This window comes from Biomphalaria glabrata, chromosome 6 (genome assembly GCF_947242115.1).
Source record: "Biomphalaria glabrata chromosome 6, xgBioGlab47.1, whole genome shotgun sequence".
NCBI lineage: Eukaryota > Metazoa > Mollusca > Gastropoda > Planorbidae > Biomphalaria > Biomphalaria glabrata.
The window spans coordinates 49,685,467-49,707,697 of NC_074716.1; the positions used below are offsets into that span (position 1 = coordinate 49,685,467).

At 36.7% G+C, this 22,231-nt stretch overlaps 2 protein-coding genes across 3 annotated transcripts in view; both read left to right on the top strand.

Moving 5' to 3' along the window:
- The window catches only part of LOC106068209 (xaa-Pro aminopeptidase 1-like), a 45,886-nt gene extending 35,830 nt beyond the window's left edge, over nucleotides 1-10,056 (top strand). For both annotated transcript variants that reach the window (XM_056033423.1, XM_056033424.1), the window contains exons 18-23: nucleotides 1,832-1,901; nucleotides 3,352-3,456; nucleotides 4,366-4,434; nucleotides 5,920-5,996; nucleotides 7,490-7,588; nucleotides 9,215-10,056. In XM_056033423.1, the coding sequence (XP_055889398.1) occupies nucleotides 1,832-1,901; nucleotides 3,352-3,456; nucleotides 4,366-4,434; nucleotides 5,920-5,996; nucleotides 7,490-7,588; nucleotides 9,215-9,442 (648 nt within the window). In that variant the 3' untranslated portion in view covers nucleotides 9,443-10,056. The remainder of the gene's footprint in view (nucleotides 1-1,831; nucleotides 1,902-3,351; nucleotides 3,457-4,365; nucleotides 4,435-5,919; nucleotides 5,997-7,489; nucleotides 7,589-9,214) is intronic.
- A 4,371-nt stretch (nucleotides 10,057-14,427) lies between these two features.
- Nucleotides 14,428-22,231, top strand: part of LOC106068211 (xaa-Pro aminopeptidase 1-like) — a 39,200-nt gene continuing 31,396 nt past the window's right edge. Inside the window, exon 1 of the mRNA XM_056032298.1 lies at nucleotides 14,428-14,608. Coding sequence (XP_055888273.1) covers nucleotides 14,575-14,608 — 34 coding nt within the window. The 5' untranslated portion in view covers nucleotides 14,428-14,574. The remainder of the gene's footprint in view (nucleotides 14,609-22,231) is intronic.

A 22,231-nucleotide genomic window follows, 5' to 3' on the forward strand; every position in this document is an offset into this window, starting at 1 on the left:
CTGTGTTTTACATGTCTACGCAAACCCAGTTGAGACTTGCATATTTTTTCCACATCTGGTGCAGAGAAAACCGTTGTCCGCCGGGGGTTCTATGTAAGACTTCAACTTCTGCGCCTGTCTGCAACAAGGCTTTTCTTTGGGTCTCAAATGTGTGTCCCGCGGCCTTCGTGAGAGCTCTCCAACTGTCTCTTTCAGAGACCATCTGCTGCCAGCTACTTGCCTCTACACAAGTGAGGACAAAATGGCGCCTGGGTTGATCTTTACAGCGCTTACGGGGAGAGAGGGTGCTCCTCAATTACGCCGTCCTCCTTTAAAGTTGCCAAAGAAGATCGCCTTAAGCATGCGATTCCTCCCATACGGGACAATTGTCCGCAGCGGACGTTCCTTAAGGAATGAAGAATATTACGTCCTAGTCCAAACCTCCTTAAGGACGGCGGAGGGTGTCCGCGGACAGGGTTCGAGGTCAGGAAATCGAGACGACAGTCCGGAGCACATACGACACGACCATTTATAAATTGGGGTAAGACTCGGAAAAGATAACAACCTCGTGTTAGCCCGTCCAGCCGTAAAACTTTTTTTCTAATCACACTAGCCCTTGAGTGTACGAGTGACGTCTTGGACTCATATAATTCCCTAGCGCTATTAGAGCATGGAATGGGTTGCCTGAGCCAGCCAGGAAAACCAGTGACTTGGCAGAATTTAAGTCATTGGTTAATTGGCAGAATTTAAGTCATTGGTTAATAAGCATGACTGGATGCATGACGCGTAGGACGTAATCATCTTCTTCTTTGAAGTAACGTCTGTATTATATAAGATAAGATAAGAAGATATAGAAGGGGTAAAGTAGTCGGATGGGAAATCCTTTGCCTGTCGAACCAGACCTTGAGTTTGAATCCTTGTTGTTGTCTCGGATCCCAAAGTATGAATTCAGGTTGTCTTAACTTAATAAATAAAATATCATCTCAACACATTAAAAATGTACTACAAGTCTTTGCAGAAGAATGTGTTCAAAATACTAATAACAGAAATAACATTTGCGATTAAAAAAATACGTTTTTATAACGTCTTATAAATAGCGCATTGTGCTGTGTTGAAATAAAAAAAAGTTCTTTGTGCACTGTTTCTATAAACAAGTTGTGTTTTTTTTTTTTTTTTTTTTTTTTGGGGGGGGGGGGGCTTTTTTTTCTGATTTTAGATTAAAAATAAAAAGCTTGGGTTGGCTTGAGTTACTTTTTAAGTTTCTAACTACCACTCAGAAAGGAAGATTATCATGTCCGAGTCCAAACTTCTTCAATAGTCAAAGGGCAACAACTGAGCTTTTTCTCTATGCTAAAGAGGACAACTCTGTTTTTTACCCCAAGCTGTTTTCAATTTTTGTATATTTTGTCTTCAAAATAGTAGCATGGTCACGTGACAACTTCAAAGGGAAGCAATTATTTGTTTTGTTTTTTAATATGCCGATTTATTGGTTTTCTCTCTTGGTCACTTTATATTTATAATTTGGCCATATAGCACAACGACCATTAACATTATCTTTTCTCCTCTGTGGCGTTGAGGGAACATAGACAAAATGTGCGGAGGGGTGAATCCTGGTGTGTCGTAACCAGGCCAATCGTCACAGTAGGCCTGAGAGTGACGTGTAACGAGCTATTGGTCTCCACTGACCACAGGTTGCCACGTCACAGGCTAGTGTTCAGGCCTGCTGTGATGATTAGTCTTGGCCAAACAGGGCTCATACTTACCACCTTCAGATGGACATCCAACCACTCAAGCACCTCTGGTCTGCCTTAGCATTTCTTGATAAAGAGTTTATCTTTTTATTTGACCACAGGAATGCTACACTCGTGTGTTAATGTCCAGTATCAACCTGGCCATGATAAAATGGCCTCAAGGACAAAGAGGTAATTTTTTTTTTCTTTTCTCCTATAAACTGATTGATCGCTATAGCTCTAGTGTCAACTGCTCTATGAGACTACCGTGTGAAATGGTTTAAGGTCGAGTAGCAATGAAGGCTGTTTATATCTAAAGCTTATTGTCACGGATGAATGTGTGTATGTATGTATAATCTATTTTTACACTCTGCGCGAATGACCGGAAGTGTGTTTGTTGTCAGAGAGTAGAGAGACAGAGTCCAGCTTGTAAAATGTAAAAATGTTTGACATGTTTCAGATGTTCCTTCAGAGTTGAAGATAATTACTTCCTAGTCCAAACCTCCCGCAGGACGACGGGGGATGGGAGCGGGCAGGGTTTGAACCCGGGACCATCGATAAATCTGAACGACAGTCCAGCGCGCAAACCGCACGACCAGGCAGCCATCCATCCTTCTGTGTGATATGCCGTAATGATTATTAAAGTTTCTGTGTTAGATCTAGTGGTTGAATTGTTTTATTTCGATAACGACAGCTGAATCAGGGACACCCAGAGACGTATCGAGACCTAAGGTAGTTTCTACCGAGTTATAAGTATAAATAGAATATAGGAAAGCTGTAACACTTATATTCACTCACTCCGTCTGTCCGTCTGGTACACGCTATTTCTCCCACGTCCCATTCTCGGATCAAGTTGAAACGTTGAACAATTATTCATTGTCCCTAACAAGACATAGATCAAGAAAAAAAAAATCGCTATGATCCTACCACTAGTCTGGACCAGTTAGGAAAGGGGAGGGAAGAAGGGAGTATCTTGGTGAATGTTTACATGATCGTTTTTTCAATGCATAAACAAAATGTTCACTCAGGGTTCAAGAGTCCTCAAGGGGACTAATTCAACTTTTAATACCACATCTGTCAAGTGGGATTTTTCCCCTTGTTCAAGATATCAAACAAAAAATAATTAATTACCGATATCTAATTAACATTTTTTTTTTATTCTTTTGTTGTCGGGTAAAAGAAATAATTGTGTTAAATTTCAGCTTGATCTGAGAATGCGGTGTGAGAGAAAACTTTTTGCCAGACAAAACCAAAGAGTGAGTTGATATATGCTTTGTAAAAAGATCAAATTAATCCAAGTTTTCAGCAAGCTTTGTAAACATGGTCAAGAATATAAATCTGTTTACGTTCAATGGAGGGCGAGTTGCAAACCCATTGTCCTTGCTATGAAGTGGCTGTTGGGCCATAAATTTAGACAAGAAAAAAAAAAAGCTGCAAATATTTAATTTTCTCACTATTATTACAAAGCTTTTACTCACTGTGTCTGTCTGTCTGGCTGGATTCTTTTCCATTTTTCTCTCACTTCCAGTTCTCGGATTAAGTTAAAATTTTGCACTATTATTCATTGATATAAGCTTTGTTTGTTTGTATGTTTTTTTTATTAAAAGTTATTTATTTATTTATTTTGCTATCTATACGTCAGGCGGTGTTCTGGATACGGTGGCTCGCAATCCACTTTGGCAGGTTGGTCTGGACTATCGCCACGGCACCGGTCATGGCATAGGAGCGTACTTAAGTGTACATGAAGGTAAGTTGTTATTTGCAAGCCCCTTCAATGTGTGTAGGTAAAGATATACATTTTCACTTGTATTCTGTGATAGAGTGGTGCAAAAGAATATTAGCTCTTTTTTTTAGCTTAATTGTTAACCGTGGGCCACAGAAACAGATAAACTTTACATCATCTGACCGACAGATCGCAAGGTCTGAAAGGGGAAATACTTTTTAAGCTTAACCATTTATTTTAAGATCATGTAAAAAATTTTACTTTGAGACGTATTCCTAAAAAAAAATCTAGACATACGTTGAAAATATAAATTAGATATTTAAAAAAAAAATAGAAACAGAGGCGTCACTATGTAGGTACGGCGGGGGTGCGGACCGCACTGGTGGACATCGGCCCTATTGACGCATCTGTATGGAAAACGGCTTCGTTAAACAATGTTAGAACGGATTTGTTTTTTGTACTTTGAATAATTTAATTTTTTTTCAATACATTTTCAATGTGTATACATAAGTAAAAGCTAAAAAAAAATCCATTGGTAAAAATATTTCTAATCGCACAGATTTAAAATAAGATATGGAATGTTAGGATGACGTCAATTTGTCCAATCATATGAAAATTCAGTTTGACTACAATTGACGACCTCAGCGTAACTACTGTATTAATAATAATATAGATGCAAATATGAACAACATTCACACACGAAATGCATACACACTCACAACCAGCGGTTTTAGATGATACATAACCGATTCAAACTAATTAATACAATTACATTTAATATAAGCTTTGTTTTTTTATTTTTATTTTTTTTTTAAATGTTTTTCCTGCTATTCTCTTACACCTCCCATTGAATAAACTGCCCGCTGGTCAGCAAAAATTTTTAATGCAATAAAAAAAAAACATGTATTATTTGTAAAAAAAATTGTCTTACAGGACCAGGAGGCATAAATGTGAACAGTAACTCTGACCCGGCCCTGAAACCATATGAGTTTTATTCAGATGGTAAGTGACTATTTTCTATTCTATTTTTACTTGTATCTATTGGAGAAGTTGTTACCACTTTATTGTTCACTTCTAGCTCCAAACAGATATTATAATCAAAGTGGTTATAAAAGTATCTCTCTATATATATTTGTATATATAATTCTCTTCATCGCCAAACCATGCTGAACACCACGCTAGCGCGCCAAATCTCTAACCCTCGATGAAAAAGTAATGGAAAGATAACTTTTTTATTTCTGGGAGTCGGACTAGAGTTACCCCGCGTAACTTTCGCGGCGAAAACAAAAAGAAAGGGGGGGGGGGGAAGAGAGCAAGTGATCTTCCCTGTATTCACCCGTCACTAAATAAATAGCGGCGTATGCTACGCCGCGGGTCGACTAGTTAAATTCTTAATGCAGGACCTGAAAGAACACGAACAAACTTCTATTTAAATCATTACTTTATATAAATTATATTTGCAAACTTTACACAATTTCAATGTAGAAACACAAGTTAAATCATTTCGAACAATTGTAAACTGAATACAATTTCATTATAAATTCATCTTTTTGTCTCACGTCTCTCGCTTGTTCTCTCTTCATCTTTCACATCTCTATTCATTAACTTGAACTACCACAGACCATGTTTCATCAGAGTCTGTTCAGCCTACACAACCAAAACCATCCGCTCACCTTTACTCGTGGTTACGTCAGAAACACTCACACTCCATAAGAGAGGGCAAATCTATAAATAGCATGATTTGTTGAGTGTATCTCTATGGGAGTATAAAACAATACATTTTTAAACCATCTAATAATTTTTGATATCTTAATCGACCACCGGTGGACAATGGTTATGCTTGCACTGGTTGTGGCAAAATATGTAGGTCACAGCTGGGGATACGTAGCCACGGAAAATACTGCATTCCTCATTAATCTTCGGACTCGAACACAAGCCTCATTATTATTATAATGTTTGATAACTTTTCGTTTGGTCCTGTAGAAACATGGATCTATTACCAATCAGTACATAAGTAAAGAGTAGATAATTGAGAAAAACTTTAGTTATGATAATCTCCAATCTGAATCCCGGTGATTTCATCCCCGGTCACTTCATTCCCGGTCACTTCATTCCTGGTCACTTCATCCCCGGTCACTTCATCTCCTGGTCACTTCATCCCCTGGTCACTTCATCCACCGGTCACTTCATCCCCTGGTCACTTCATCCCACGGTCACTTCATCCCCGGTCACTTCACCCCGGTCATTTCATCCCTTGGTCACTTCATCCCGGTCATTTCATCCCCTGGTCACTTCATCCCCGGTCACTTCATCTCCGGTCACTTCATGCCCTGGTCACTTCATCTCCTGGTCACTTCAATCTAATTATTTTGATAACCTTTTTAGTAGTTCTGATGTATTTTGTGTTAATTGAAATCTAAACACATCCATTAATTACCTTAGCAAGCGATAAAAATAGGTTAGTTATATTATCATCGTACTCCACAGAGCCTGGTTACTATGAAGATGGAAAATTTGGCATTAGACTAGAAACCGTTGTTACTGCAGTCCCCTATCAAACAAAAGTAAGTTCTTGGCGAGAAAGGTCACCATACAACCCTGAGTTGTAGACCTTCCTATTAACTCCTCATCTAAATTCGTGGTCCACCTTTATCTTTTGCCTGACTTTTTGCAAAGCTTATATCAACTAACTCTGTCTGTCTTTCTGTCTGGCCAAAAGTTTGTACATATCCGACACTCAATATCGGATAAAGCTGAAATTTTGCACAAGTATTTTTTTTCACCCTTTTATTCCATCAGGCCCACCAGCTTTCATTGGGTTGACGTTTTTGAAAATGTTACAAACTTGCTCTTTAGTAATCGCCAATTCTAACATTGACATCCTCAAGGGCTTTGAGTCTTAGATAATTAAAATCTTTCGTGTCAAAGCGACAATAAAAATCATTTAACTCGTTGGCCAATGTTTTTTCGTCTCTTGTAGCAAGATTATTTTTAATTTTGACTTGTGCTCCTGCCATTTTGTTCATGATGCCCCATGCCTGTCTCATGTCACTTGTATTAATTGAGTCTTCCAGTTTGGTGCGGTAGTTTCTCCTCCCTTCCTCAAGAACGACGTTGAGATTTCGTTGAGCAATTTTCCTTGTCTGTCCATCGCCACTCATAAATGCTCTTTTCTTTTTGATTATTTCCCGTTTTATTTTTGCAGTGACCCATGGTTTATTGTTGGGGTATATCTTGATGCTCTTAGTGCTGACACACATGTTTTCACAGAATTTGATGTAATTTGTCACTGCGTCGACCCATTCTTCCAGATTTGAAGTGGTCTCTTTGAACAAATTCCAGTCAGTGCAGTCTAGACATCCCTGTAGTTTGAGAATATTGTCTTGAGTCCATTCTTGTACGTTTTTTTGAATGATTTTTCCTTCTTTAAGTTTTGTACGGTAAGTAGGCAGCAGTTGTATTGTTTTGTGGTCCGATGATCCTAGTGGTGGCTTTTCACGAGATGTGAATGCTCCTTTGATGTTACAATAACATAAGTCCAGAGTTCTGTTCTCTCTTGTCGGACATGAAATGTGTTGATAGAATGTTGGTAGGTCAACCTTCAAGGTGCATTTATTAAAATCACCCAGTATAACTACTGGTGCGTCCGGTGACCTTGTCTGAAACTCATGCACTACGTCAGCGATGATTGCAGCTGCAACTTCCGTTTTGGCTGTAGGCGGAACATAAACCAGGACTATGTAAATAACACCAAAGTCTCGTGGCAAATAAAAAGGTCTCAATGAAAGCGCCAGTAGTTCTAGATCCGGACAGCTATAGTAGTAATTTTTCCTCTCATTCTAGAGTCAAGTTGAAACTTTAAACAATTAGTTATTGCACCTATCAAAACATGAATCAATTTTTTTAAATTATTTTGTTTGACATCGAAAAAAGGAAATAGCTTCTCCATTATTGAGAAATAAAGTTGTAGATGGGGAGTTCTTCCCCCTAAGATAAGCCATTTTAAAAGTATTATTTATTTTTTCTTGTTATTTCTGTAGTATTCCTTTTATTGCAGTATGAGTTTGGCAGATCTGGCTACCTACAATTCGAAGCAGTCACTTTAGTTCCTTTTGAGCTAGATTTGGTTGATTTTACTTTAATGAATAAAGAACAAGTAAGTTTGTTGTTTTGAAGCACTTAAACGCCATTAGCATAAGACATAGTCGAGATGTGCATCACTTCATGTTAAGTCTTAAGAGAATAAGACGCCAGTCGGAAAATTTTAGCTTTGAGTCGAATACTTAAAGCCACTTTACCCAAGACCGGCCCTAACAAGTGCGGGGCCCCATGCGAAATAGATTGCGTGGGGCCCAGTCAGGGTAGGGATAAGGATAATAAGTAAAAATTAAGCTTTTGTATAAGAAAATAAATTCGTCTTTGCATGTCATTTTTTTAAAATGAAAGCTGACAATGCCGTTTTTTTTTTATCGTGCGTAGTATTGGCGTTTACCATATTAAATGACACTCCAAAATGACAATTTTGGCTATTTTTAAGGAGATTTGTATGAGTTTTCAGGAGATTTCCAGGACTTTTTTTGTATATTTTGCAATTGCAGGAGATTTCCAAGATCTCCTGGAAAATCATGAGGCGCGGGAACCCTAGTTATAAGTTATAATGGTTTTATTAAATAATTTACATCTGGAATTAGTGCGGGGTCTATGAAAGTGCGGAGCCCACTTCGGCTGCATAGGTTGCAGTGGCCTAAGACAGGCCCTGACTTTACCTACAAAAGTACTTTTCAGAAATAGATAATAGATGAAAGGCAGACGTACATACTTTTAGAACCCTACTCCAGCGCCGACACTGATGGTGCGCATCTGCACACCGCTCAACACGATGAATAGACGACAAATAGATTCCAGAGGAAGTACTGTTTGAGATCCGGCGGAAGTGATCTGCAGGTTAGAGGAAGTACTGTTTGAGATCGGGCGGAAGTGATCTGCAGGTTATGGGAGTCTGAGCTGTCTGGAGTCTGAGCTGTCTGGAGTCTGAGCTGTCTGGAGTCCTAGCTGTCTGGAGTCTGAGCTGTCTGGAGTCTGAGCTGTCTGGGACTAAGAGCCGTCCTACGTGCTACCAGTGAACTGTATGGAGGACCTGCAGCTGGGAAGTGTGTCGGTGGTCTGTACTTGTGTTTAGGTTGAAAAGGACTTGTAAAGCTTAAGACTCCCTGTAACTTTATAGCTGTCTCATTGCGTATTTTATTACTGTAATACATCGTCTTATTATTACCTACTTTCGTTGAGGGCTTGCCTTAGAGTTGCTACAATATATTTTTGATTTAGAATGTATGCAAAGTGTTCATCTGTGTGATATGGGGTCGAGGTTGTAGAATTCTAACGTTCCTATGTTAGTGTATTCGTTTAACACCAAACGTCTAAATGGGCGAACATTTTGAACATGGCTGCCTGGTCGTGTCGTATGCGTTCAGGATTGTCGTCACCATGCTTCCGAGTTGCTCTCGGTTTGAACCCTGTCCATTGGCACTCCCTGTCGACACGTAATCGTATGCATTTCTAAAATAACGTCCGAAAATTATAATACAATGAAAGAAACAAGTTCTTTGTCATTCTAGTTTCGTCACAACATGTTCAATCGTCTGCGGGCCTTTCTTTCACTTCCGGGTTATTAGACATGATATCGTCTGATCATTTATATTTTAATTGTTAGAATGTTTTAATTTCATTTGTATGCTAATTATAATCTATTTTTAATAAATAAATAAATTTTTTTTGTACTCAGATGGAGTGGCTCAACAATTACAACTCACAAATAAAAAGAGAAATTCTTCCGTTACTTGGAAACGACGAGCTGGCCATCAAGTGGCTGAATGACCGGACACAATTGATAAACTTACGACAGATCTTCGGCCTTAACAGTGGCAGCACCATAAGTTGCTCTTGGGGCATTTTGATCTTAAGCTTAATCGTGGTAGTAAAGTTCCTCCAGAGTTCTTTTTGTAGGACGTAATTACTCAGTACTGCTAGCAGACTATAATGTAATCGATACTGCTAGCAGACTGTATGATATCGATACTGCTAGTAGACTACAATGCTATCGAAACTGCTAGCAGAATACTATGTTATCAATATTACTAGCGTACCTTAATGGTATCGATACAGCGATTAAACGATAATGATCATATGTATAGTGTGTTTTCAATGAGATTTTAACAAATACATAAATGTAAACTCGAGCTTTGAAATTGAGTTTTAACAAAAATAGCCCTAACTTGACAACTTCAACACAAAGAAATAAAAAGAAATTGGTCTTTCGACTTTCTTTAACTTTAACTAGCCCAGAGTCTTCGTCTGTAAGTCTAATTTATGACATTCATAAATTTTTCATTGAACATAAAAAAAAGTTCAAGAAAGTTCATTATAAAATGTTCATTTCCATGTCTTGATCATAAAGAATGAATAACATCGAAGTATTGTTTTGCAAAAATATGGTATACATTTTGGTAGAGACTTTTATACATTTTCAACGTATACAGTTTTCATACCTGATTTAGCAACTTTATTAAAGATAATGATTACTTTTGATCAAAAAGGCGTTCCTTAATTAAACAAGTAGTTACCAGCGGCGTTGTTTCAATTCCTCTTCACTTTATTACCTTATATCTGTATTATTTCCTTATATCGCCTCCCCATTTCTACCCATTGCTTTCTCTTCTTTTCCTATGTTATTGTGTGTTGTTGCTCAAAGAATATAGATCTAGACTGGAGCTTAAAAAATCGAAATGTAGACAAAGAGGAGATTATTGTGATTAACATTAGCCGAAAATTATCAGTAACTAAAGTTGTTGTTTCTGCCACAGACTCAACTCTAAATTTTAAGTAGTAGTCTATGATTTCTATAGAGAAATAAATTAATGTAGACAAGTTAAAATACAAACAGCGAAATAAGAGACTTCATCTTTAGTTTCACTACGTCACATCCTGTCTTGGAGTTTTCACACAACAGCAACAAGTGATGACGTAATATGAACATATTATCACAGTAGCATTCAAGGAAGTGGCGTTGCCAGCACACACGACGTTTCATTGACACCTTCCCCTCCTAGCAGCTTCCTTCTCTATAGATGATTTCCTTTCGCTTTATTTGTTTTGGCTTGCTGGTGAATGCTGTGTGCGTTTGTTGTCAATCAAAGTGAAACTTGAGTCTATGTTTCCCACGGAACACGACACACGTCTGTGCCGCAACTGAACGGGCGATGCACACAGTACATGAAGCTTAGAACGGGCGATGCACACAGTACATGAAGCTTAGAACGGGCGATGCACACAGTACATGAGGCTATGAACGGGCGATGCACACAATACATGAAGCTAAAAACGGGCGATGCACAAAGTACATGAAGCTAAGAACGGGAGATGCACACTGTACATGAAGCTAATAACGGGCGATGCACACAGTACATGAAGCTAGGAACGGGAGATGCACACTGTACATGAAGCTAAGAACGGGCCATGCACACAGTACATGAAGCTAAGAACGGGCGATGCACATATTTGCATGAAGCTAAGAACGGGAGATGCACACAGTACATGAAGCTAAGAACGGGAGATGCACACTGTACATGAAGCTAAGAACGGGCGATGCACACAGTACATGAAGCTAAGAACGGGCGATGCACATATTTGCATGAAGCTAAGAACGGTAGATGCACACAGTACATGAAGCTAAGAACGGGCGATGCACACAGTACATGAAGCTAAGAACGGGCGATGCACACAGTACATGAAGCTAAGAACGGGAGATGCACACTGTACATGAAGCTAAGGACGGGCGATGCACACAGTACATGAAGCTAAGAACGGGCGATGCACATATTTGCATGAAGCTAAGAACGGGTGTCACTGATTCCATTCATTCGATTGTTACTTCTGGAGGAACTTGAGCGTTGTTCTTTTGTTTGCCTGCATGTGTTAACCCTTAAAACGCGTGTGGTAGTTTAGCCTCTAAACATCAAAGTTGTAATTCCATTTTGTTTGCACTCACTGTAAAACAGCTCGGCACTTTAAGGGTTAACTGTCTTACGAATCTTAAAGAGATTTGACTTGGGTTGTGATCACAAACAAACACATTAAAAGTACGTTTTTTTAAAAAGACAATACCTCGTTTATACAACTTGTAGAGCGATTGTGTTTCTCTTAATAACTAAATGAATGTTAGATTAAAACGCAATGAAACATTTTTTTAGCCCTTACCCTCCCCCCTCCCCACAAACACTTCCTCCCTCCTCCCCTAGAAAGAATTATGTTAATTCGAATGTATAGATCTACTAGACTTTATACTATTCCAATGATAGGCCTTTAGATATAGACTCATAAAACGATGCGCACAATTTTCCCGAACATCAAATTATTAAACTCTTGAATCAACAAAGCCTTACGTTCGAAAACTCAGTCCTTTCAAGAACGCGATAGTCCTTTCAAAAGGGATGTTGTTTCTAGATCTAGACCTAGTTCTCTAGCCAAATTTTTTTTTCATTTAAAAAAAAATTATAACTGTCAAATTAGAATTTTCCCAGTGTGGCCAACGAGCTAGAAAAAAATTTTCCCAACTATATACAGCAAATGTCACATTTCTAGGAAAATCGTTAGAACCATTTTCGAGATCCGTGTCCATGTTCTGCCCACCCAGATTCCAGGTTCCATGAAGTTACGAGTTAAAAAGATGACTTCTCAAGGCGAATGAAATCACATTGATCCGTCTCTACCCATCCTAACGATCCAATTTCAGCAAATTAACAAAGACTTTTGAAAATCTATTAAAATGTTGAGGCAGGGGGAAATGTCTAGCTGAGATCCAGGTGGCTGGGATGATCTATTTAGAATATTTAAGTCCATCGATTCAGCTCTTAATTAGCTGGGGAAATAATTGCGTTGGGTCATTGTGAAGAACTGATGGCCTCGAGAAGAATACAATCTTAACATAATCTTTCCACAAGGCCACTTCGTAGCAAATGTTTTTGAATGTATTTACCCAGCCTTACGCAATCTAGAAATCTGTGATACCAGCACATACCGGAGAACAAGATGCCCACATAAAAAGGTGAAAAACAAATTGCAATTCTTTATTTGAACAAAAAATGAACATACAAACGCTGAGGATTATAATTAGGTAGCTTCCACCTTCTGAGGTGTTTCCTCAAAGAGTACTACTTTCAACTCTTCTCTCCCTTTGTTTTTCACAATTTTTCAAAAAGATTATCGATATCCTATACTCTTAAGCGAGCAATTCTTGTATGTATGTATATATCCTATACTCTTAAGCGAGCAATTCTTGTATGTATGTATATATCCTATACTCTTAAGCGAGCAATTCTTGTATCTATGTATATATCCTATACTCTTAAGCGAGCAATTCTTGTATGTATGTATATATCCTATACTCTTAAGCTAGCAATTCTTGTATGTATGTATATATATTTATATTATATCTATATATCTATATCTACCTATCTCTCTCTCTCTCTCTCTCTCTATATATATATATATATATATATATATATATATATATATATATATATATATATATATATATATATATATATATATATATATATATATATATTATTTCGAAAACGGCTCTAAAGATTTTCTTTCAAATTTAAAGGTATGTGTATATTAATGAGAAAAAAATTCTCAACTCATTGGCCACATCTGGAAAAATCGAGGTCAACCGTTATATCGGTTTGATAATGTCTCATTATCGAAAAATTAATTTTAGCTAGAATGTTTTATGAATGAAATTTTCTGTATGACGTCAAAGGGAAAAAAAACATTTCTTCGCAAACAAGAACAAGCAGCCATTAAGACATTATTATTATAGCTTTTATATAGCGTTACTTTCATGCTTATAGCATGCTCAGAGCTTTGGGCGCTCAGTAAACACAACTCTGCCCGAGTCGGGTGTCGAACCTCGAGCCCCTAGGTAGCCAAGTTTAAGTGCACTTAGCACCTCGACCACGCTTTCATACATAGTGTAAAACAAGGCACAAAAAAGGTTACAATTTGCAGTGGAGACGAAGCTGGTCCAGTAACGTACTGTCACTACAGGGACAGGGACCCTAGCCCCTCTTCTTCATAACAACTATCTCTACTAAATAGATCATTATATCAACATGCATTGGAAGCAACTCAATTGCAATAGGCGCCAGTGAATTGATTAAAATTACGTCAATCGTGCGATACACTTAATATGTTAACTTCTTTCTCTCCTAATTGACGATGCCAACGTTGATTTGACCGGCACCTTCGATTTGACCCCCATTAAACTAAATTGATTCTGGGTTTATAAACTTTAATTTGTGCTGTGTAAAAAGAGCATGCATTCTCCTATTATTATTATACCAAACATAACATTTTCTGATAACAAACAAACAAAAAAGTTTTATTGAAGTTTAATCATAACAGGACAGTGAAATACAAATGAGCAAATGAATAATACTATCAAAACGAGGAAAAATAATTACGAAGAGAAAGAGTTAACCCTTTAAGTCCAACATCTTTAACTCTTTCTCTCCTAACTGACGATACCAACGTTAATTCCACCAGAATGTGTTAAATAATTACGGAGAGGAAAGAGTTAAAAGCCTATGACAAGAGCCATGACTGATAGCGATATGCTAAATGTAAATCGCGGGGCCCCTGCCAGGCGCTGGGCCCTATTTAGAGCGATTGGCCTAAGACTGGCCCTGTATATAAATATATATAACTTACTCAAACACACACACACACACACTAAAAAAAAAAGTACTAGATCTGCTCTTGCAAAGTTTAACGGTGGAGAAACGGCGATTGAGTGTGTACGAGAAGAGAATGAATGGGCGAGAGAACAAAAAAAAAACACGAGGGGGCGGGAGGGGGAGAGAGAAGGCAGAACAATAGAACGGTACTGAACAGGAAAACACTTTCAAATCCTGCTACCGGTAGCCTACAAGTTACAAACACGTGGGTCACGTTCGCATCAGATAACGGCGTATGAATACATGAGAGACAATCACTGAGAAAGGACGAAAAAAAAAAAAAGTTAAACTAATTAATTATTCACGGTCATTGCGTTGCAACCAATTAGGTATTAGAGAGGGAACAATGATTAAGCTGCTCTGGATTCTGTTTGTAACAGGTAAGACAACTCTTTTCAAGGTACATACACTTCATCGAGTTGTGGTTCTTGTTGTAACTTTAAACCCTGCTAACACAGAGATATAAGTCTTTTAAAAGACCACATGAGATTAAACTCGTGCATCACTTCAAAACAACAAAAGTTCGTAAAGGTGTCCTATTAACAGCTTACATCCGCCTGAGCTTGTGCTTGTTTTGCTTTGTGTCTATGTGTATGTAATGATATATGTATGTGTAGGTAATAATATGTGTATGTTTTTACACTTATTATTATTAGTGGGAGAGTTGATGTCTGAGTCAATTTTAGATTTAGCTGATAAGTATACTACATTCTTATGGTTTCGTTTATTATGCCCGTAAAAATAAGTGTATCGCCTTAATGACTGTAGTTATATGCTGCCTGGTCGTGTGGTTTGCACTCTGGACTGTCGTCTCTGTGGTTCGAATCCTGCCACAGTCATCCCCCATTGTCCTGCAAGAGGAATTTAAAAAAAAAACTTCAACTCAGAACATCAGAAACTTATTTTTAAAAAAACAACAAAGAATAATAATTATTATTAATTTAAATATATCAATAAAATGTGTAGGATTCTATTTCGAACATCCCAGAAAAGCATAAGTATAACAAATCATCTCATCTCTGCCTGTGGTCCCTTCTGGGGCATAGGCCACCAACCAACTTCCTCCAAGCATCTCGGTTCTGGGCGAGTCTCTCCAACTGTCTCCACGTCTTTCCGGTCTGCTTGGCATCTGTTTCCAAATTTTTTCCTTTTGAGACCTTGCGATCTATAGGGCAGATGATGTAAAGGTTATCAATTTCTGTGGACCACTGTTAACGATGATGTCATGTGGCCAGCACAACGACCAACCGCCTTTACTTTTTCTCAACTAATGTCAGGTACCCATTAGAGGCTGGGTGGACTCAGAGGTGCCTTAAATATCATGAAATTCAAAATCCCAGTCTTCACCGAGTTTCTAACCCAGGACCTCTGGTTCGGACGCCAAGCGCTTTACCACTCAACCGCCGCGCCTCCCTCCAAGACAAATAACTGTCCTCAAATCCTACGATTATTGGAGATTTTAACACTTAAAAGGTCATCATGGTAACCTGATCTTTGTTTACACTTTGACTTATAAGATTCTGTGTATGTTCTTTAAGCAATAAAAAAAGAAGATACAACGATGTGAAGAAATGTGGTGGCGATATAATCAAAAATAAAAATACTTTCTAAAAAAAAAAAACGTATGTAAGTAAAAGAACTGCACATTTCCCTTCGCATCTTTTTTAATACTGAAATATTTATTTCCATTTTCTATATAAAGAAAATTAATTAACTACCACTAATTAATTAATCTGTTGATTTTTTTTAGTGATTCATGTGTTGTCATTGACAATGAATAATTTTCAACATGATCTGATAATGGGAAGTGGGAGAAAAAAAAATGTATAAGAGAAAGCTGCCGGACAGACAGAGTGAACAAATTAAGCTTTATAAAAAAAAAGTAACATAATGAAAGAGTGGGACAGCTATTGAAATAGATACACATAAAAAAAAAAGTCTATGACGCTATAATGAATGATTACCGTTGCCAGCTAAATAATGAGTGTTTCGAGGGTTAAGAGGTAATAATAATTTAATTTATAGAGGGCTGCTTACAAACAAAATGTAGACTCAAGGCGCTGAGATAAAACTACAAACAAAACACGAGAGCTGAAATGACAAAGTAATCTAAAAAAAAAAAGAAGTTTTAAACAGATAGGTCTTTATGTTCTTCTGGAATGTAAAGTAGCATAGATTCTACAGATAACAAGTACACACAAAAAAAATGATTTAACTCTTTCCGTAATTAATTACCACATTCTGGTGGAATCAACGCTGGTATCGTCAGTTAGGAGAGAAAGAGTTAATGTTTTATTAAAATAATTCGATAACCAACACGTTCGATATTCTTTACAACAGATACACCAAATGTGCGCAAAAGTTATCAAATGTTTTATGGAAATACCTCGATAATCTAGACTTTCTAAACTCTTTACACACAGATGGCCCATAAATCTTGCATGAAAATTTCCACTAGATTTTTTTTAATAAAAAAGTTTTTTATGTATATGTCAGTGGCAGGATGTAACAATTGATGACAGATTTGTTTCCAACATCAGTTCTCTCCCCCCTCCCGTTTTCCGATTCAAGCTTGGATCAAATCAAACACCCTGTCTTTGTTTAAAGCCCGGATGGCATTTGGCTTGTGAACAAAAGTGTGTAGGTGTTCTGAAAAAAAAAAGAGGGGGGGAGGGGTCGGTACCTTTTTGTTACTTACTATACTCGTCTAATTCTGCGGTGGTCAACCCCCTTTTTCCGACCCGAGGGTGAAATGAATTTCCGACACGCGTGTCACGGGGTCACACCGTCTCAAAATAAGGCGCCCATCCCAAGGAGCTGAGACTGGACTGCATCTTTATGTAGTGGGCAAGGGTTTCAGAGAGCCGAAATGCACCGACGGCCGGATATAGCCCCCGAGTCGTGGTTTGAGGATCACTGATCTAATATTAAATGTCAGGTTGTAACCGATCATCATGTTGCTGCTAGCCTATAAAAGTTATTGGATGCCCAATTTATTTTTTTATTTACTAATTTTTATTAAATCGATACTTTTTTTTTTAATTTCAAACTTTCACTTTTACCTTTACCTATCCCTTAGTCTGCTGGACCGTTGGGGCACCACGCAAGATTCGTCGACCGTCCTTCTCCATTCCTCTCTGTCCTTAGCATTAGTTAGCTCATTCAATGGCATGACCGTCCATTCTTTTATGTTGTCCTCTCATCGCTTTCTCTGTCTGCCTCTTTTTCTTTTTCCTGGTTTGATTTTGATTTTAGGCACATGGGCACAATTTAGGCCATGTCGTGCCTGCAGTCCCTTATGGACTACTCTCTCTCTCTACACAACAAGGGCCAAATTATATACAGTTAAATCATTAAAATCAAGGTCTATTCACAGTTAAAATAGTAAAGGTAGTAAAAATTTAATAATTTGGTAAAAATCTAACGTAAATAGTACATGTTCACAAAGTCATAAATCAGATCTTTTTCCTGGTACTGTTCCCTGAAGGAAGGTCTTAGTGAGCCCCCGAAGATCTTGTGATATGGCCATATATTTTTAGCTTGCTTGCTTACAATACAACAACAACAAAATTGACAATATTTAATGGGAAATAAGATTTCAAGTGATGAAAAAAATCCGTAACATTTCTGTTGTTTTTTTTTTAGCTTACTTTTCTTTAACTAAAACAGTCACACCCAGATACAGCGAGGCAAGCACTTATATTAGGTATCTAGCTTTGGTACGTACGTACTGTTAAGCGTACGTGAAGTGCCATACGTTTCTGTGATTAAGTTTACCATGTAAGAACAGGCAAGTAGAAATTGTCTATGTTTAGCGATGGGCAAAGGTTAACTAAAAAGTTCGAAACTTTTAGTTCAACTAAAAAATAGTTAATTAAGGCCAAAGTTTAATTAGAAATTTTTTTTTTTTAAATCGTAGTTTAATATTTTTTTTTGGGTTGCAAAAACTAAAAAGTGTAATTAAAATGGGTACATAGACATAAATAAATAAAGACTGGAAAAAGGAAATAACTTCATGTAACCTGAAAACATGTACATCTATTGTTGTCGGATTTCCGAATTCTGAAAAGTTGCATGATCTTCAGTCTTAGAGATTAAAAAAAAAAACAAGTAAAAAATATTGTAATACTTATATAGGTTATAGCTGAAATAGATATGAATACTTAACTTTTATACTGCTCATAAATGCTGTATAATAAAGTACACAAAATTGCAAGTCACAAATTTTCGTTTCATAAAACTCTTTAATCGGCCAGTCTATATTTATTTGTGTATATGAATGGGTACAACTTTTCAACATGTGGTAGCGGTTGAAACGCACATCCCTGTTTTCTGATTATGCAAATGATAACAACAGCGTTGATTATACAAAAATAATGATGCAATTAACAACTATTTAGCCACATTTGAAGTAACATAGTAGCATTACTCATGATGTTGAAAAATTTTTGGAAAAAAAACAACAACTTCTATGCAATATTACGAATGGGGTTGTTCATAAATGTTTTTGAGTCACATGGTGGTGTTTAATTTCTGTTGGCTTACAGTAGGAATTTGATAAGCGTGTTAGGTCAATATTTAGTGATTTTAATCAATTCGATGGCGGCAAACAATATTTTATTAACTGCAGGAACATCAAGTACACCCTTTTAATAGCTTAAGCCTTACATGAAGCCGAAGCGTATAATTGATAATTGTCTTTACTAGACGTATTATTGAGATTGAGGTCTAAATGTAAAGTTAAGGCTATGTAGATAACCAGCTCTAGAAGAAAAAACAAGGGTACAAAGACAGTTTGTGTGGAAACACAAACTCGAAATCGCCCCCCTAAGTGGTCTCAGAATGAAATTTTATCAAAGACAAATGACAGAGAAGAATGGAGAAAGAAAGTTGGCAGATCTTGTGTGGTGCCCCAGCAGTACAACAGACCAAAGGATAAGTGAAAGTAAATGTGAAGTTAGATGTGAACCTGGCCTAACTGATGTTTTATAATAAATATCTAATTGATGTAATTGTTTTGTAAAGGGTCAATCTCTTATTCAAATCCTCAAGAAAAAAAACATTTCCGTAAAAAAAAAAGTTAAGTGTACTATTTCCTGGATGATGCACATCTGTTCACGCGATTATATGAAAAACGACTTATTAACTGTTGTTTTAAATAATGTCCAACTTATATGCATACTAAATAGATTTTTTCTCTTCAAAAAAAAAAAAGAAAACTTTTTTGTGTGTAAATGTAATAGTTAGTATGACAGAACTTACATAACTTAGCAATACAAATGTAATAAAAAAAAAACATTTTAAAAAATGTTAAAACCATTTTAAAACAATTTGCATAAATATGTAAAAAAAATATGGTAAATTGCCATCTCCACTTCTTAAGGGCATCCGGTGTTTGTTACTATTAATAGTGAATAGTAGTAAAAGTGGTGTATTTTTATGAAAAAACTGCTTGCATAAGTGATTTAAAAACTTAGCTATCAAAAAAGAAAAAAGTAGCCGTTGCATCAGAACTTTGAATGGTCTAAAATATTATGGTGTTAGATTTTCACTATCTTTTCTAGTTTACGAGATCTAAACAGGACGGAATAAAAATTAATCCACACCCTCCTAGCCCAAAACGTAAATAAACTGTAAGTCCGACTGATTTTAACAGCCTGGTCAGATAGATGTACACATGTGTGCCTACTGAAGTGTATAATCCATGCTGACAAGACCACCCTGTGTTTTTTCCTCGCGCGTTATGCAATACTGTATGTTGAGTGGTCAGACAAGAAAATAACACATTGGCATGGTTGTCAAGTATATGTACGTAGATCTATACCTTTACTCTAAAATAATTGCACTGGTCAAATGTGTCTTAAAACTCAAGGAATGTCGATTTTATTTCTTTGGTTAAGATCTAAATGTGAAATTCTGGAACTATTTCTTTTATAAGATTTTAAACTTTACCAGTAGGCCTACTGTAATTTTTCAGCTATAGATCTATAATAATTCAATATAATTTTCAAAAAAAAATAAACAAAAATATCTTTCTTTTCCAAAGGTTTTAATTCAAGGCGAATATACAAACACACACATTTATTTAGACATCAGTGGATTAAAGACTTTCTGATAGGGAGAGAACAAACTGTAATAATAAATGGTTCTAAATCAACACCGATAACAGTAAACTCAGGTGTACCTCAAGGAACAGTCTTGGGTCCACTACTATTTTTAATTTACATAAATGATTAACCAAATTGCATTAGTTCAGGAACAAAAGTCAGATTATTTGCAGACGATTGCATAATATATAGAACAATAAAAACAACACAAGACACAGATATTTTACAAAGAGAATTAGATGAATTACAGAAATGGGAATCAAATTGGAGCATGTCTTTCCACCCAGAAAAATGTCAGTTGTTAAGAGTAACAAAAAAACTAAAACAAATTAATTCCACTTATCTTATTCATGGCAAACCGGTAACACAGACTAAAAACGCAAAATACCTAGGTGTTATAATAAATGAAAAACTATCATGGAATCCACATATTGATGAAACTACAAAAAAATCAAACAAAGCATTAGAATTTATTAAAAGAAATTTCTATAAATCAAATAAGAACATAAAACTAAAATGTTACTTAACCTTGGTTAGGCCAATAATAGAATATGCATCCTCCGTTTGGGACCCCTCAACTCAAGAAAACATTAAGAAACTGGAACAGACACAAAATAGAGCAGTGAGATTCATAACAAACGAATATTCACATTTGACTAGAGTAACACCTTTAGTAAAATCACTAAATTTAGAAAGCCTTCAGGACAGAAGGCTCAAAAGTAAAGTAGCAATCATACATAAAACACTGAACCATAATCTTCAAATACAAAAACAAAATTTAATAAAATACTCTGAAAGACACAAAGATAAAGGCACATTCCTCGTCCCATATGCTAGGACAAATTTGTACAAATACTCCTTCTTCCCTAGTGCTATTAGAGCATGGAATAGGTTGCCTGAGCTAGCCAGGAAAACCAGTGACTTGGCAGAATTTAAGTCATTGGTTAATATGCATGACTAAATGCATGACGCGTAGGACGTAATCATCTTCTTTTTTGAAGTAACGTCTGTATTATATAAGATAAGAAGAAGATAAGACATCTCCTTTTTTCTCTCCAGAATTTACTGTGCGTTTATGAAGAAACATCTTCCTTAACTTACTTTATTTTGAGGCAATTTTTACAATGTCGGATGATTAGCTAGGTCTAGATCATCGATTCTCAACCTTTTTAATTCTGCGACCCTTTTTCCAATGTTCACTATGTGGCGACCCCCAACCGTAAAGTTATCTGTGTTTTTTGCTAATGCTATGGAGATCCATTTTTATGAGTTGTTTCATCATGAAAATAAAATCTACAATAACATGGTGGCCTATTGCTGGGTAATAAACGGGTGTGCTTTTTAATAACGTAGTCAAATCTTCGCCAAAGAAACAATCCCTATGATTCTGTAATGACGCTAAATTCGCCGCATCATTTGCTGGACAGTAATTGAAACTGTTACAAATGTTAATGCTGCGACGATTAAAATGCTGGAAATGAATCTGATCCAGTTTTATTTATCATTTATCCTCGAATGCCAATGATGGTAAACAAAATAGTAACTACCAATGGACATTTTATTTTTTTTACAGTGTCAAGTTTCTTTTTTTTTTAAATACTTTATTCTATGGGTCTTGGGTGACCCCTGGAAAATCGTTATTCGACCCCCAAATGGGTCGAGACCCACAGGTTGAGAACCCCTGGTCTAGATCAAAGACCCCTCCCCCCAGATAGATATAGGTGTGAAAAGTTGTTACAATTGTATTAATTTTATTTGTTTAGTTTAACTATCTTTTGAAATTGGTGATAGAATTTTAGTTTAACTACTTTATTTTAGTTGAAACTTTATTTTTAGGGCCCCCACGGCACCTTTAATGTAGTTCCCACCACTATTAATATTCTGTCCAAAGCCATA